At 43.4% G+C, this 16,918-nt stretch overlaps 1 protein-coding gene across 2 annotated transcripts in view; it reads left to right on the top strand.

Annotated features, from left to right (window-relative positions):
• Positions 1-16,315, top strand: part of LOC138637983 (protein CLN8-like) — a 32,026-nt gene extending 15,711 nt beyond the window's left edge. For both annotated transcript variants that reach the window (XM_069726915.1, XM_069726916.1), the window contains 2 exons: positions 10,161-10,796; positions 12,884-16,315. In XM_069726915.1, coding sequence (XP_069583016.1) covers positions 10,248-10,796; positions 12,884-13,189 — 855 coding nt within the window. In that variant the 5' untranslated portion in view covers positions 10,161-10,247 and the 3' untranslated portion in view covers positions 13,190-16,315. The remainder of the gene's footprint in view (positions 1-10,160; positions 10,797-12,883) is intronic.
• The last annotated feature ends 603 nt before the right edge of the window (positions 16,316-16,918 follow it).

Genomic DNA, 16,918 nt, shown 5'->3' with positions numbered 1-16,918 from the left:
GTCTGGGAGGGTCAAACGAAAAGACACAGGATTGAGAACCTCAGAAATCCTATACGGACCAATAAAACGAGGTTTAAATTTAGGAGAGGAAACCTTCATAGGAATATGACGAGAAGATAACCAAACCAGATCCCCAACACGAAGTCGGGGACCCACACGGCGTCTGCGATTAGCGAAAAGTTGAGCTTTCTCCTGGGACAAGATCAAATTGTCCACTACCTGAGTCCAGATCTGCTGCAACCTATCCACCACAGAATCCACACCAGGACAGTCCGAAGACTCAACCTGTCCTGAAGAGAAACGAGGATGGAACCCAGAATTGCAAAAAAATGGAGAAACCAAGGTAGCCGAGCTGGCCCGATTATTAAGGGCGAACTCAGCCAACGGCTAAAAGGACACCCAATCATCCTGGTCTGCAGAAACAAAACATCTCAGATATGTTTCCAAGGTCTGATTGGTTCGTTCGGTCTGGCCATTAGTCTGAGGATGGAAAGCCGAGGAAAAGGATAGGTCAATGCCCATCCTACCACAAAAGGCTCGCCAAAACCTTGAAACAAACTGGGAACCTCTGTCAGAAACAATATTCTCAGGAATGCCATGCAACCGAACCACATGCTGAAAGAACAAAGGTACCAAATCAGAGGAGGAAGGCAATTTAGCCAAGGGCACCAGATGGACCATTTTAGAAAAGCGATCACAGACCACCCAAATGACTGACATCTTTTGAGAAACGGGAAGGTCAGAAATGAAATCCATCGAAATATGTGTCCAAGGCCTCTTTGGGACCGGCAAGGGCAAAAGCAACCCACTGGCACGAGAACAGCAGGGCTTAGCCCTAGCACAAATCCCACAGGACTGCACAAAAGTACGTACATCCCGTGACAGAGATGGCCACCAGAAGGATCTAGCCACTAACTCTCTGGTACCAAAGATTCCAGGATGACCAGCCAACACCGAACAATGAAGTTCAGAGATAAGTTTATTAGTCCACCTATCAGGGACGAACAGTTTCTCTGCTGGACAACGATCAGGTTTATTCGCCTGAAATTTTTGCAGCACCCGCCGCAAATCAGGGGAGATGGCAGACACAATGACTCCTTCCTTGAGGATACCCGCTGGCTCAGATAAACCCGGAGAGTCGGGCACAAAACTCCTAGACAGAGCATCCGCCTTCACATTTTTAGAGCCCGGAAGGTACGAAATCACAAAGTCGAAGCGGGCAAAAAATAACGACCAACAGGCCTGTCTAGGATTCAAGCGCTTGGCAGACTCGAGATAAGTCAAGTTCTTATGATCAGTCAATACCACCACGCGATGCTTAGCTCCTTCAAGCCAATGACGCCACTCCTCGAATGCCCACTTCATGGCCAGCAACTCTCGATTGCCCACATCATAATTACGCTCAGCGGGCGAAAACTTCCTGGAAAAGAAAGCACATGGTTTCATCACTGAGCAATCAGAACCTCTCTGTGACAAAACCGCCCCTGCTCCAATCTCAGAAGCATCAACCTCGACCTGGAACGGAAGAGATACATCTGGCTGACACAACACAGGGGCAGAACAAAAACGACGCTTCAACTCCTGAAAAGCTTCCACAGCAGCAGAAGACCAATTAACCAAATCAGCACCCTTCTTGGTCAAATCGGTCAATGGTTTGGCAATGCTAGAAAAATTACAGATGAAGCGACGATAAAAATTAGCAAAGCCCAGGAACTTTTGCAGACTTTTCAGAGATGTCGGCTGAATCCAATCCTGGATGGCTTGGACCTTAACTGGATCCATCTCGATAGTAGAAGGGGTAAAGATGAACCCCAAAAATGAAACTTTCTGCACACCGAAGAGACACTTTGATCCCTTCACAAACAAAGAGTTAGCACGCAGGACCTGAAAAACCATTCTGACCTGCGTCACATGAGACTCCCAATCATCTGAGAAGATCAAAATGTCATCCAAGTAAACAATCAGGAATTTATCCAGATACTCACGGAAGATGTCATGCATAAAAGACTGAAACTCAGATGGAGCATTGGCAAGTCCGAACGGCATCACTAGATACTCAAAATGACCCTCGGGCGTATTGAATGCAGTTTTCCATTCATCTCCTTGCCTGATTCTCACCAGATTATACGCACCACGAAGATCTATCTTAGTGAACCAACTGGCCCCCTTAATCCGAGCAAACAAGTCAGATAACAATGGCAAGGGATACTGAAATTTAACAGTGATCTTATTAAGAAGGCGGTAATCAATACACGGTCTCAGCAAACCATCCTTCTTGGCTACAAAGAAGAACCCTGCTCCCAGTGGTGATGACGATGGGCGAATATGTCCCTTCTCCAGGGATTCCTTCACATAACTGCACATAGCGGCGTGTTCGGGCACGGATAAATTAAATAATCGACCTTTAGGGAATTTACTACCAGGAATCAAATTGATATCACAATCCCTATGCGGAGGTAGAGCATCGGACTTGGGCTCTTCAAATACATCCTGATAATCAGACAAGAACTCTGGGACCTCAGAAGGGGTGGATGACGAAATCGACAAAAATGGAACATCACCATGTACCCCCTGACAACCCCAGCTGGATACCGACATGGAATTCCAATCCTGGATTATGGGTTTGTAGCCATGGCAACCCCAACACGACCACATCATGCAGATTATGCAACACCAGAAAGCGAATAACTTCCTGATGTGCAGGAGCCATGCACATGGTCAGCTGGGCCCAGTATTGAGGTTTATTCTTGGCCAAAGGTGTAGCATCAATTCCTCTCAATGGAATAGGACACCGCAAAGGCTCCAAGAAAAACCCACAACGTTTAGCATAATCCAAATCCATCAGATTCAGGGCAGCGCCCGAATCCACAAACGCCATGACAGAAAACGACGACAAAGAGCATATCAAGGTAATGGACAGAAGGAATTTGGACTGTACAGTACCAATGACGGCAGACCTAGCGGACCGCTTAGTGCGCTTAGGACAATCAGAAATAGCATGAGTGGAATCACCACAGTAGAAACACAGACCATTCAAACGTCTGTATTCCTGCCGTTCAACTCTAGTCATAGTCCTATCGCACTGCATAGGCTCAGGTTTAACCTCAGGCAGTACCGCCAAATGGTGCACAGATTTACGCTTGCGCAAGCGTCGACCGATCTGAATGGCCAAAGACAAAGACTCATTCAAACCAGCAGGCATAGGAAATCCCACCATGACATCCTTAAGAGCCTCAGAGAGACCCTTTCTGAACAAAGCTGCCAGCGCAGATTCATTCCACTGAGTGAGTACTGACCATTTCCTAAATTTCTGACAATATACTTCTATATCATCCTGACCCTGGCACAAAGCCAGCAAATTTTTCTCAGCCTGATCCACTGAATTAGGCTCATCGTACAGCAATCCGAGCGCCAGGAAAAACGCATCGACACTACTCAATGCAGGGTCTCCTGGCGCAAGAGAAAATGCCCAGTCTTGAGGGTCGCCGCGCAAAAAAGAAATAATAATCAAAACCTGTTGAATAGGATTACCAGAAGAATGAGGTTTCAAGGCCAGAAATAGCTTACAATTATTTTTGAAACTTAGAAACTTAGTTCTATCTCCAAAAAACAAATCAGGAATAGGAATTCTTGGTTCTAACATAGATTTCTGATCAATAGTATCTTGAATTTTTTGTACATTTATAACGAGATTATCCATTGAAGAGCACAGACCCTGAATATCCATGTCCACACCTGTGTCCAGAATAACCCAAATGTCTAGGGGAAAAAAAAAAAGTGAACACAGAGCTGAGAAAAAAAAAAAAAAATGATGTCAGAACTTTTTCTTTCCCTCTATTGAGAATCATTAGTTGGGCTCCTTGTACTGTTATGTTTGCTAATGACAGGTGTTATGAAGGCAATCCAGAAACACAGTGTGCTTAGCGATCAGAGCGCACACAGTGATCTGACAAATACCCAAAAATACAAGAACGAGCTCTGAGACGTGGAAACTCTGTAGACTGCAAACCTGATCCTATCCTAAACACAACTAAAAGCGGCTGTGGATTGCGCCTAACAACTACCTAGGCAACTCGGCACAGCCTAAGAAACTAGCTAGCCTGAAGATAGAAAAATAGGCCTGACTTGCCCCAGAGAAATTCCCCAAAGGAAAAGGCAGCCCCCCACATATAATGACTGTGAGTAAGATGAAAAGACAAAACGTAGGGATGAAATAGATTCAGCAAAGTGGGGCCCGATATTCTAGGACAGAGCGAGGACAGTAAAGCGAACTTTGCAGTCTACAAAAAACCCTAAAGCAAAACCACGCAAAGGGGGCAAAAAAAAACCCACCGTGCCGAACTAACGGCACGGCGGTACACCCTTTGCGTCTCAGAGCTTCCAGCAAAACAAAAGACAAGCTGGACAGAAAAAAAGCAACAAAAAAGCAAAAAGCACTTAGCTATACAGAGCAGCAAGTCACAGGAACAATCAGGAGAAGCTCAGATCCAACACTGAAACATTGACAAGGAGCAAGGATAGCAGCATCAGGCGGAGTTAAGTAATGAAGCAGTTAACGAGCTCACCAGAACACCTGAGGGAGGAAGCTCAGAAGCTGCAGTACCACTTGTGACCACAGGAGTGAATTCAGCCACAGAATTCACAACACACCACGCAACAAAGAAATAATGATTTTTACCTGTTGAACGGGGTCACCAGAGGAGCGGGGTTTCAAAGCTAGAAACAGTTTACAATTATTTTTGAAATTCAAGAACCTAGATCTATCCCCAGAAAATAAGTCAGAAATAGGAATTCTAGGCTCTAACATAGGATTCTGAACCACAAAATCTTGAATGTTTTGTACCCTTTCAGTGAGATGATCCACACAAGAGGACAGACCTTGAATGTCCATGTCTACACCTGTGTCCTGAACCACCCAAAGGTCTAGGGGAAAAGAAAGACAAAACACAGTGCAAAGAAAAAAAAATGGTCTCAGAAGTTCTCTTATCCCTCTATTGAGATGCATTAATACTTTGGGCCAGCTGTACTGTTATGACCTGGTGGTTAGGAGCACCCGGAATGACCTGATAGTTAAACCTCATACAGGACGAGCTCTGGGATGTGGGAGCTCTACTGACCGCAAGCCCTAATCCTATCACACAGACTAAAAATAGCCGTGGAGCGCTCCTGACCAGACCTAGGCGCCTCGTCACAGCCTAAGAACTATCTAGCCCTAGAGATAGAAAATAAAGCCTACCTTGCCTCAGAGAAACTCCTCAAAGGTAAAGGAAGCCCCCCACTAATATTGACTGTGAGTAAAGATGAAAATCACAAACGCAGAGATGAAACAGGTTTCAGCAAAGGCAGGCCAGACTTACTAAATAGACAGAGGATAGGAAAGGTAACTTTGCGATCAGCACAAAAACCTACAAAAGACCACGCAGAGTGTGCAAAAAAGACCTCCGCACCGACTCACGGTGCGGAGGGACCACTCTGCATCCCAGAGCTTCCAGCTAGCAAGACAAAATCATGAAAACCAGCTGGACAAGAAAACAGTGAACAAATAATGACTATCAGGAACTTAGCTTCTGCAGGAGAAGGCAGGTCACCAGAGAGATCCAGGAGCGAACTGAACAAATGCAAAAACATTGACAGCTGGCATGGAGTAACAATCTGAGAGGAGTTAAATAGAGCAGCCAACCAAAGGACAACCCACGTCACCTGTGTAAGGAACCTCAGAAGCAGCAGCTTCACTCATAGCCACCAGAGGGAGCCCATAGACAGAACTCGCCGAAGTACCACTCACGACCACAGGAGGGAGTTCGACAACAGAATTCACAACAGGGCGAGTTACATGTGTCAAGTTGTGTGTGTTGAGTTGCGTGTGGTGACATGCATGTAGCAACTTTTTGTGTATCGAGTTGCATGTGACAGGTTACTGTAGCAAGTTGTGTGCAGCAAGTTTTGCGCATGGCGAGCTTTGCGCTTGGCGAGTTTTATGTGTGGTGCGTTTTGAGTATGTGCAAGTTTTGTGTGAGGCAACTTTTGCATGTGTTGCAACTTTTGTGCATGTAGCAAATTTTCCGCTTGTGCAAGTTTTGCGTGTGGCGAGTTTTCCATGAGGTGAGTTTTGCACGTTTGGCGAGTTTTGCGTGAGCCTAATTTTGCATGTGGCGAATTTTGCGTGTGGCGAGTTTTGAGTAGCGACTTTTGTGTTTCGACTTTTATGTGACGAGGTTAGTGTATGTGTGGTGAAATGTGTGCAGAGGGTGGTATATGTGTTCACGCACGTGGCAGTGTGTGGCACATTTTTTGTGTGTGTCCATATCCCTGTGTGTGGTGAGTATCCCATGTCGGGGCCCCACCTTAACAACTGTACGGTATATACTCTTTGGCGTGATCGCTCTCATTCTTTAAGTCCCCCTTGTTCACATCTGGCAGCTGCCAATTTGCCTCCAACACTTTTCCTTTCACTTTTTCTCCATTATGTAGATAGGGGCAAAATTGTTTGGTGAATTGGAACGCGCGGGGTTAAAATTTTGCCTCACAACACAGCCTATGATGTTCTCGGGGTCCAGACGTGTTACTGCAAAATTTTGTGGCTGTAGCTGCGACGGTGCAGATGCCAATCCCGGACATACATACACACACACACACACACACACACACACACACACACACACACACACACACACACACACGCACACCTTTATATATTAGATCTACTATATAATTGTCTAATGGTCACTTTCGTCTGTTTGTCTGTCTGTCTGTCTGTCTGTCACAGATATTCATTGGTTGCGGCCTCTGTCTGTTATGGAAATCCAAGTAGCTGATTGGTCACGGCAAAACAGCCACGACCAATCAGCGACGGGCACAGTCCGAAAGAAAATGGCCACTCCTTCCTCCCCGCAGTCAGTGCCCGGCGCCCGCATACTCCCCTCCGGTCAGCGCTCACACAGGGTTAATGGCAGTGTTGACCGCGGTGTAATGCACTCCATTAACGCTGCTATTTACCCTGTGTGACCAACTTTTTAGTATTCATGCGGCCTATGCAGCATGAATAGTAAAAAGATCTAATGTTAAAAATAATAAAAAAAATAAAAAATCGTTATATACTCACCGTCCGTTGGCCCCTCGGATCCACAACAGGCCTTTCCCGCTCGCGATGCTCTGGTAACCGGTCCATGCTGCGATCTCGCAAGATGATGACGTAGCGGTCTCGCGAGACCTCAATGCAATCTTCAGACCGGAGCACGCGAGGACCATCGTTAACCGGCTACTTCGATCGGGAGGCTCCGTAAGGTGAGTATGTAACTATTTTTTATTTTAATTCTTTTTTTTAACAGGGATATGGTGCATACTACGTGACTGGCCAATATACTACGTGACTGGCCAATATACTACGTGACTGGGCAGTATACTACGTGTCTGTGCTGTATACTACGTGTCTGTGCTGTATACTACGTGTCTGTGCTGTGTACTACGTGACTGGGCAATATACTACGTGGCTGGGCAATATACTTTGTGGCTGGGCAATATACTACGTGGCTGGGCAATATACTATGTGGCTGGGCAATATACTACGTGGCTGGGCAATATACTATGTGACTGGGCAATATACTACGTGGCTGGGCAATATACTACGTGGACATGCATATTCTAGAATACCCGATGCGTTAGAATCGGGCCACCATCTAGTATATACATATAAACAGAAAAATTGATTTTTATGAGAGATAATAGATTGATAAGATGTATATCTACAGATAGGTAGGTAGATGGATAATACCAAGCCCAATAATAATAATCATCTTTATTTAATAATAATCTGTATTTTCATATAGTGCTAACATATTCCGCAGCGCTTTACAGTTTGCACACATTATCATCGCTGTCCCCGATTGGGCTAACAATCTAAATTCCCTATCAGTATGTATTTTTGAATGTGGGAGTAAACTGGAGCAAACCCACGCAAACACGGATAGAACATACAAACTCTTTGCAGATGTTGTCCTTGGTGGGGTTTGAACCCAGGACTTCAGCGCTGCAAGGCTGCTGTGCTATCCACTGCGCCACCGTGCTGCCGAATGTTTAGTAATAAATATAAGCAAATGGTACATAAAGAGTAAGGTCGGGATCACACAGGCGAGAAACTCGGACGAGTCTCGCATCTTAATACGCAGCACTGCCGCCGGCACTCAGGAGCGGAGCGTGCTGTTGCATGTATTTCTGTGCAGCTGAACGCTCCGGTCCTGAGTGTTGGCGGGAGTGCCGAGTATTTAGATTCGAGACTCGTCCGAGTTTCTCGCATTTGTGATACCGGCCTTAAATAAAGACACAAACACACACACAAGATATGCGTTAGACCGGGGTCACACTTGCAAGAAACTCGCACGAGTCTTGCACCGCCATGCCCTGCACTGCCGCCGGCACTCGGGACCAGAGTGTGCGGCTGCATGTATTTCTATGTAGCTGAACACTCCGGTTCGATTGCCGATGGCAGTGACGGATATTGATGCGAGAGACTCATGTGAGTTTCTCGCAAGTGTGACCCTGACCCCGACCTTAAAAGCAATGTTTAATTTAAAAAAAAAAAACAACAAATTTTAAATGGCGTGGGCTCCCTCGCAATTTTCTGCGCCAGAGAGGGAAAGCCAGCGACTGGGGGACTGATTTTTGTAGCCTGGGTAGGGGTTAATACCCATGGAGCTTCCCAGGCTATAAATATCAGCCCACAGCTGTATATTTAGCCTTTACTGGCCATAAAAATAGGGGGACCCCCCCAAAAAAATGACATGGAGTCCCCCTATAATTTTTAGTCAGAAAGGCTACGCAGACAGCTGTGGGCTAACATCCATAGCCTAGAGAGGTGCCATGGATATTGCCCCGCCGGCTACAAATACCAGCCCCCAGCCGCCCCAGAAATGGCGCATCTGTAAGATGCGCCAATTCCGGCGCTTAGCCTCTCTCTTCCCACTCCCCTGTAGCGGTGGGATATGGGGTAATAAAGGGTTAATGTCACCTGTGTAAGGTGACATTAAGCCGGTTTAGTAATGTAGAGGCGTCAATAAGATACCTACCATTACTAATCCTATACTTAGTAAAGGGTTAACAAAACACACAAACATGCAGAATAAAGTATTTTAATGAAATAAAACACGCACCACACAGTTTGACCATATTTTTATTGTACTGGTAATCCAAGCGAAGCCCTCGTCTCCTAGAAAAAAAGAAAAATAATAAACCAACAGTATACTCTTTGAGTCCGATGTAGTCCTTAATAACGAGTGTCCCATGACGAGTCCAGCTCTGCTACATCTGGATGCCTGACATCCAGACAATGCAGAGCTTGCAGATAACCGCCGGGGAGTTATCTCCGGTGGTTATCACCTACACTCTAGCACTCGTGGTCAGCTGACTGTGAGAACTAGCCTAGGATGACCGGAGATAACCCCCGGTGACGTGCACGGCAGTTCTCGCGGAAAGCCAAGTTATCGTGAGAACTTAGCTTGCCGCGAGAACTGCAGTGGACGCGGACTTCCAGCGGCGGGACAGGTAAGAGCTTATTTAAATTAGGAGACATGCGTAGTAAGCTGTGGTTACGCAGTTACTACGCATGTGACTAATCATTAGATGCGGTTTTACCGCATCTAATGATGATCTGTGGGAAATTTACTGTGCGGCGACAGAGCGTCGCCGCATTGTAAACAAGCATGCTGCGTTCTGAAAAGACGAGCCACATGTCTGTTTTGCGCGGGTCTGCCGCCTGCGTGTTTTAATGCATAGTGGAGACGGGATTTCATGAAATCCTCTCCACTATGATGTAACATCTGGACGCTGCGTGTGTTTGACGCTGTGGCTCTACGCAGCGTCAAACACGCAGCATTTACTGACCGTGGAAACATACCCTTAGAGTTTGGCTTCCTGGTTTATTTTCCTGAAAGCTGGTACTTGCTAATTGATATATGAATATCCAGCACCAGTGACACCAGCTTTCTGAGATTTGGCCCTGGTCCTATTTGTTATCTTTGAAGTCGCTGCCCAAACATATAAGTGGTCACAGCTTTAGTAAAACATACATTTTGTAGTACGAAAGATTCTCACCATTTTTACAGAAGAAGAGAACACTGCATGACATTACAGTCAGTTCCTTTCTATATGTATACTTTGTTTTGCAGATAATGCTGACATGTACTATGTGTAATAAGAAGATGCCAGTATATATGTAGAAGGAAGGCACATACACGACTCGTTCTTCCTGCAAGATGGCTGCTCCTCGTGATCTCATATCTGCCCTGAGCAGTTTAGACTTTGATTTGGACTATTCATCATGGAACGTCCGTCTGATGTTGATAGCAGGAGGATTTGGATTTTATGCAGGCATTTTTGCATTTGGTTTCCTTGCATCACTGGTGCTTTTTGCCACTTTTAGATCACTACCTATAAGAGACAAGGTATCTTGGAATTTGGCAACTACACGGGCATCTTTCGGACTCCTGTGCTATGTGGCTGGGCTAAATGCATTATTCATCGATCCAGTTCTCGCTGCTGATAAGATCACTGGTCAGCAGGGGTGGGCTGCTTTTATTATCTTGATAGCAGCTGGTTTCTTTTTATATGAAATCGTAGCTCTTTTCATATATGATTTTGTGTTCTGGACATTTGAAATCCCGTCAGCTGCCCACCACATTACCGCTTTTATTGGATGTTTTGGTGCTGCGATTTGCAGTACAGCAGGACATTATTTGCCAGTAGCTGCATTACTATCAGAGATGACTACTCCATTCACTTGTACTTCACGGATTCTAATAAAGGTAAGAATAATTTGTTGGTATGAAATGGGATTTGTACTTTCAGTAGAGCTTGCATAAATCAATAGTACAGCCAAATGAAGAAAAAAAAGTAGTATATATTTTCAGGCAAATTTACTTTCTCCACTTGTGAACCATTACTTCTTCTCCCTCCCCAGTATTCCCCATTAATTCTTGACAAAATAGCTCAAATCCATCATCCTCAAGTATAGCTGGACTGCCAGAACAATGAGGTGTTAGGAACATTTATTACTATATTCTATGAAAGGGAGGAGAAGTAAGGAGCAGAGTGAAAAAACAACAAGCAGAGGGAGATTCAGAAAGATGATACTGAGCTTTCTAACAAGTCTTACCTCATCCCAGAGGGGAAGTCACCTATAAACAACTCAGGACTGTGATAGATTGTACTCCATGTCCTGGTTCTGTATGTGAGCTTAAAAAAGGAATAATGAACATGACTCTCTCTATGTGTCAAAGAGAAAAAAAACAAAACAAAAAAAAAACTCCAAGTAAATGTGGCGCTAAGCACCTACGGATTTTTTTAATTCATCCACTTCAAGTGAAAAATGTTAAAAAATTCATTTATTTTCTCAAAATAAAATATATTTGTAAATTTTTTTAAAAAACAGTACAACGCGTTTCGGCTGCTATTTTTACAGTGCAGCCTTCATCAGGTAGTAAAAAAACAAAAAGAACAAACAATACAATAAGCACTATGTGTGCTGTACTTTGGGAAACACAACAGCTCAGAGACTATTGGGACCTGGGGATCCTAGTGAATGATAACTTATCTGGAGCAGCCAGTGCCAGGCAGCGGCAGCCAAGGCAAACAGGCGCATGGGGTGCATTAAAAGAGGTCTGCATACACATGATGAGAACATTATACTGCCTCTGTACAAATCCCTGATTAGACCACACATGGAGTACTGTGTACAGTTTTGGGCATTGGTGCTCGGGAAGGATATAATGGAACTAGAGCGAGTACAAAGGAGGGCAACAAGATCAATAAAGGGGATGGGGGAACTACAATACCCAGAGAGATTAGCAAAATTAGGATTATTTAGTCTAAAAAAAAGATGACTGAAGGGCGATCAAATAACCATGTATAAGTATATAAGAGGACAATATAAATATCTCTCCGAGGATCTGTTTATACCAGGGAAGTTAACAGTCACAAGGAGGCATTCTCTGCGTCTGGAGAAGAGAAGTTTTTTCCACCAACATAGAAGATGATTCTTTACTGTTAGGGCAGTGAGAATCTGGAATTCCTTGCCTGAGGAGGTGGTGATGGCAAACTCAGTTGAGGGGTTCAAGAGAGGCCTGGATGTCTTCCTGGAGTGTAACAATATTGTATATTATAGTTATTAGGTTCTTTAGAAGAACGTAGATCTGGGGATTTATTCTGACGGAATATAGGCTGAACTGGATGGACAAATGTCTTTTTTTGCTAACCATGTTTACTATGTAATTACAAATAAAGAAATCAGGCATGCAGAGGGGAAAACTGCTGAAAATGGAAAATACAAATCGTAAAATGGCCAGAAATAGTGTTATTCCTCATGTACACACACGAAAGCTAATATTGCTACGATGCCAGAATTTATAGTTGCCTTTTGAGGATCATAGTTGAAAATGAAGCTTTGTCTATGCTCAACATTAGTTGTTAAATCTTACTTTGTTCACCCATTACTCTGCGTTCACACGTTGTGGCCTTGTATTTTTTTAGCACAATAACATTTTTGCCACATTTTTGGAAAATGGAAGCAAAACAGCGAACATACACAGTGTGACTGCAATGTGTGAATATGCTATAAGGATAGGAGCATAATAAGGTGACACGTGATTGCAGGGTCAGACTACATAGGGTTTGATTGTAACCATAGAGACATAGGAAGGACATTTTCCTACTTGTAAAGTTGCTTTACTTTAGAATGAATCGAGGCAATAATACAATTTTTGAAAATTGGGCATTTACTGTATGAGTTAACTCCTGATTTGTTGCCACAAATTGTAGTTTCAGAAGAGAAGTCACTATGTAGATGTTGTTAACCTCTATCATGATAATTTTATGCATTTTTTTTTTCTTTTAGGCTGGCTGGTCACAAACATTTATTTGGAAGGTGGATCAGTGGATTGTGGTTCACTTGTTCCATTGCCGCATGTTCCTTACCTATCATTTGTGGTGGGTATCTCTTAACAACTATGATCGTCTGGTGAAATCCACCACAGGATTGTATGTAGCTTTATTCTTCTTTGGGCTGGTTTTACTTACTTTTATGTTGGTCCCTTATTGGACCTATATGAAGACTAAACAACTTCTGACTCCTGTTCATTCAACATCCACAAAATCATCAAGTGAAGAAAACAGCGAAATTAGCATAAAGAAAAATGACTAACACATCGTTATGGTTCCTGTTCTTGCTCTGTGGAAAGATCATGATAGACCAGTTCTTGTCTGTTATAAAAATGTCTTCTGATTATGTTTGCTTATGCTTTTATTTGAGGACAGAGCTGGAGACTGCGTTACCTTAATTTATGTCAAATTTATCTAAGTTTTCTGAATATTTGAATTTAACCAATTCTGTCTAGAACGGTTTATCCAATTTTACTTCTTTTACCCTATGGGAGTGAGAATTGTAACTTTAAAAACCCGAGTAAGACCTATTCTCAAAGCTAACCAAGCCAATCTTCCCACCCATACATCAAAAGTGTCAAAGTCACAATTTTTTTTGCTGGAAAAAAAGCTTGCGGCAAAATGTGCTACTTAACTCTACAGATGAGAGTATGGCTTCGTGCAACCCCGATTCATGGTCCAGATAATTTCTCCCTGGCCGTGGACAGGAGGTGCCCGAATTTCCTGACCTTCTGGGTTACTTAACCCAACTTTTAATTCTTCTTTAATTTTCTATCATATGTGCAGTACCCCAGGTATCGAGATGCCAGCCAAGCAAATCAATAGGGAAGTTGGGGATCCTAGATGGTCAGAAAAAGTGCGCAGCTCATGTCTACAGCCAGAGAGCACTGACCTGGACCATGGACCGATAATGCACAAAGCAATCCTATCACCTCTAAATGACACCAAAAAACTGGTGCAAAAGACTTTATAGTCTTAAAATTTACCCAATTTTTCAAAGTAGTTTATGCTGTTTAATAATTCACTTTACACCAATATTTTACCCCACAATTTTGGCACTTTTTTGTTGGACGTTTTTTGCACACCAGTTATTGCCCCTTTTCACTGGGGCCACTACAGGCCTCAGGGCACGGTATGTTACTGAACACAGGGTACTACACCTGCGTTTATATATTTTTAATATATAGGCTTGTTACACATCAACTTAACCCCTTCATTACCGAAGGTATTATCGGTTTTGCATTTTCGTTTTTTTTGCTCCCTAGTTCCCAAAGCCATAACTTTTTTATTTTTCCATCAATATGGCCAAGTGAGGGCTTATTTTTTGCAGGATAAGTTTTACTTTTGAACTACACCATTGGTTTTAACATATGATGTACTGGAAAATGGGAAAAAATTCAAAGTGCGGTGAAACTGCATAATGCATAACACACTGCGGGGCTGGGATTCACAAGCTGGGTGGCCGCACAGGCGCAGTCTGCGAGACTGCATCTGAGGTCAGACGGGCAGCGTTCACTGCGCCTGCCCCAGGCAGAACAAAACAGTGCACGCGCCGGATTTGATTTGAAAACAGAGCGGAGGGGGCAGCGCCCGGCGCTGAAGAAGCCTTGAGTGACGGCAGTGTGGCATGTGCAGCAGGGGGGTTAAGACCTGCCTCCACGACTAAAGACAGGTATTTTTGCGAAATGATAAAACGCTTTATTTCTGCTTTGACTGCACCAATAACTAAAAGAGCCACCTTGTCAGAATGCTGCATTACTGCTGCACAAGGTGGCTCTTTTAGTTTCTAACGGCTGGAGGGGGTGACAGTCCCTTTAAATGCTGCTGTCAGCATTTCACAGCGGCATTTAACGGGTTAATAGCCACGGGTGGATCGCGATTCCACACGCAGCTGTTCCAGGCACATGTCAGCTGTTCAAAACAGCTGACGTGCCAGGAAAGATGTAGGCTCAGCTCCGGAGCCCACATCAAAGGGAGGGAGTCTGGCATTGGTGTACTATTACACCCGATGTCTGAAAGGGGTTAAGCATGCTAAAACTACACACGTACGCATTCATATGTGGCACATTACCTGCTGCTTTTGGTTCAGCAGCTTCACAATGATACCACTCCATCTTGTAAACTAGTCCTGCTGACTCTGGAAACTGGATGGGAAGCCCTACATTACTCCATTGGTTGGTCATCTAGGAACTGACGTACAACGCACACTAGCATTATCATGGCAAATTTCTTCCCCAGACATGATACAGGTCAAACATAGGGGCAAGAATATTCAATAATATTGTTTTAAATGTTACATAATCTCAAATTGTATTTTGCTTGGTAGGTGTAGACGTGTGTAAATTGATACATTGTTTCAAATTGTATTTTGCTTGACTAATGTAAACATATTCCCATTATTTTGCATATGTTGGGTTTACCACTATGGTAAGGCTAATACTCTGTGGTTTTGTTTGTAGCAAGGTGGAGGGATAAATCATAACATTTATAAGATATTTAATACATCATAGAACCAGTCCAAAAAGTGTTCGCTTTTGTTTAACATGACCAGGAGCGTGTTTAGGCTTGCTCCCTTGACTTGCAGTACACAATTATCCTTTAAAGGAAATCTATCAGCAGGTTTTTGCTATGTAAGCTGAAGACAATATGAGGTAGGGGTTAAAACACAGATTTCACCAATGCCTCTCTTATCAAGCTCTGATCTTTCGTTTGCTTGCAGAGATTGTTTTAGCACCAGGAACTGATCATGCTGGGACAGAGCAGTGTGTGCATGCTAGTCCAACATGCCTTCTTCTGTGATAGGCACCTTAATGTCTATCGATATTGTGCATACAGAGCCTGGTGTGGGCGGGGTTAGATTGGTGTGGGCGGGGTTAGCTTCCTCAGCTCTGCTTCATTCTAAATCTAAAAACTCTGTGTCAGAACAGCTGCACCCAGTAATCTAAGTGATACATTGTTGGATTCAGCTTCTCTTTGCCTACATCATGCTGCTCTCAGATGAGGTAGCAAAAACCTGCTGTCAGATTCCCTTTAAAGAAATATGTTTATTGGCTGCAGCAGCGGCCACAAATGCCTGGTGCTTCTACCCACAATTCTAACAGCACCCTGCTTTTCTATTCTGTTTTTACAACTACCCATTTTCTTATAGCCCTTGCCTAAACAATCTGAAGAATAATGATGTTGGCTAGTTATAGCCATTACTACTTAATCCCGCTTTATGAACTCTCTTCCTGATCATCAAGGCAGAGCCGTTCCCATGACTTTGGACTGTAAGCTGTGAAAACTTTTTATCCAAATTTTGTTTTGCCATAAATATTTAGTCTGAAAAATATATTTTTTTTTTATGGGTTGCTACTTTTGCACAATAAAAACACATTTGGAAAATACATTTCTGTGTTGAATTCATGGTTATTAAGTCAAAATATTCTTATTTGTGCATTGACATATATGGGAAGTTACAAGGTATATTTAATTTTTAATCAAAAACACTGGCTCTAGACAGGATGGAGGACTGACCAGCTGCCTAGTTTGTTGCACAATTACCACCTGTTGTCTAAAAATTGTAGGTTAAGGGTATGTTCACACGTTCCTGATTTCCATCCTTTTTTTTTCAGGACTGTTTTTTAAAAAACTGCAGCTCTTGGCAGAAAACACAGGTCCTTTTTTTGGTCCTTTTTTTGTCCTTTTTTGATGCGTTTTTTTGATCCTTTTTTTGATCCTTTTTTTGATCCTTTTTTTATGCAGTTTTCTATGCAGAGTCTGTGTGTTTTCTAGGAAGTTTTTTAGGGTTAAAATGGCTGAAAATACCCTAACCCTAACCCTACCCCTACCCCTAACTCTAACCCTATTCTAACCTTAGTGGAAAAAAAAAAAAAATTCTTAATTTTTTTATTGTCCCTACCTATGGGGGTGACAAAGGGGGGGGGTGTCATTTACTATTTTTTTATTTTGATCACTGAGATAGGTTATATCTCAGTGATCAAAATGCACT

This window comes from Ranitomeya imitator, chromosome 5 (genome assembly GCF_032444005.1).
Source record: "Ranitomeya imitator isolate aRanImi1 chromosome 5, aRanImi1.pri, whole genome shotgun sequence".
Classification (NCBI taxonomy): Eukaryota; Metazoa; Chordata; class Amphibia; order Anura; family Dendrobatidae; genus Ranitomeya; species Ranitomeya imitator.
This window is presented reverse-complemented; position numbering and strand designations above follow the sequence as displayed.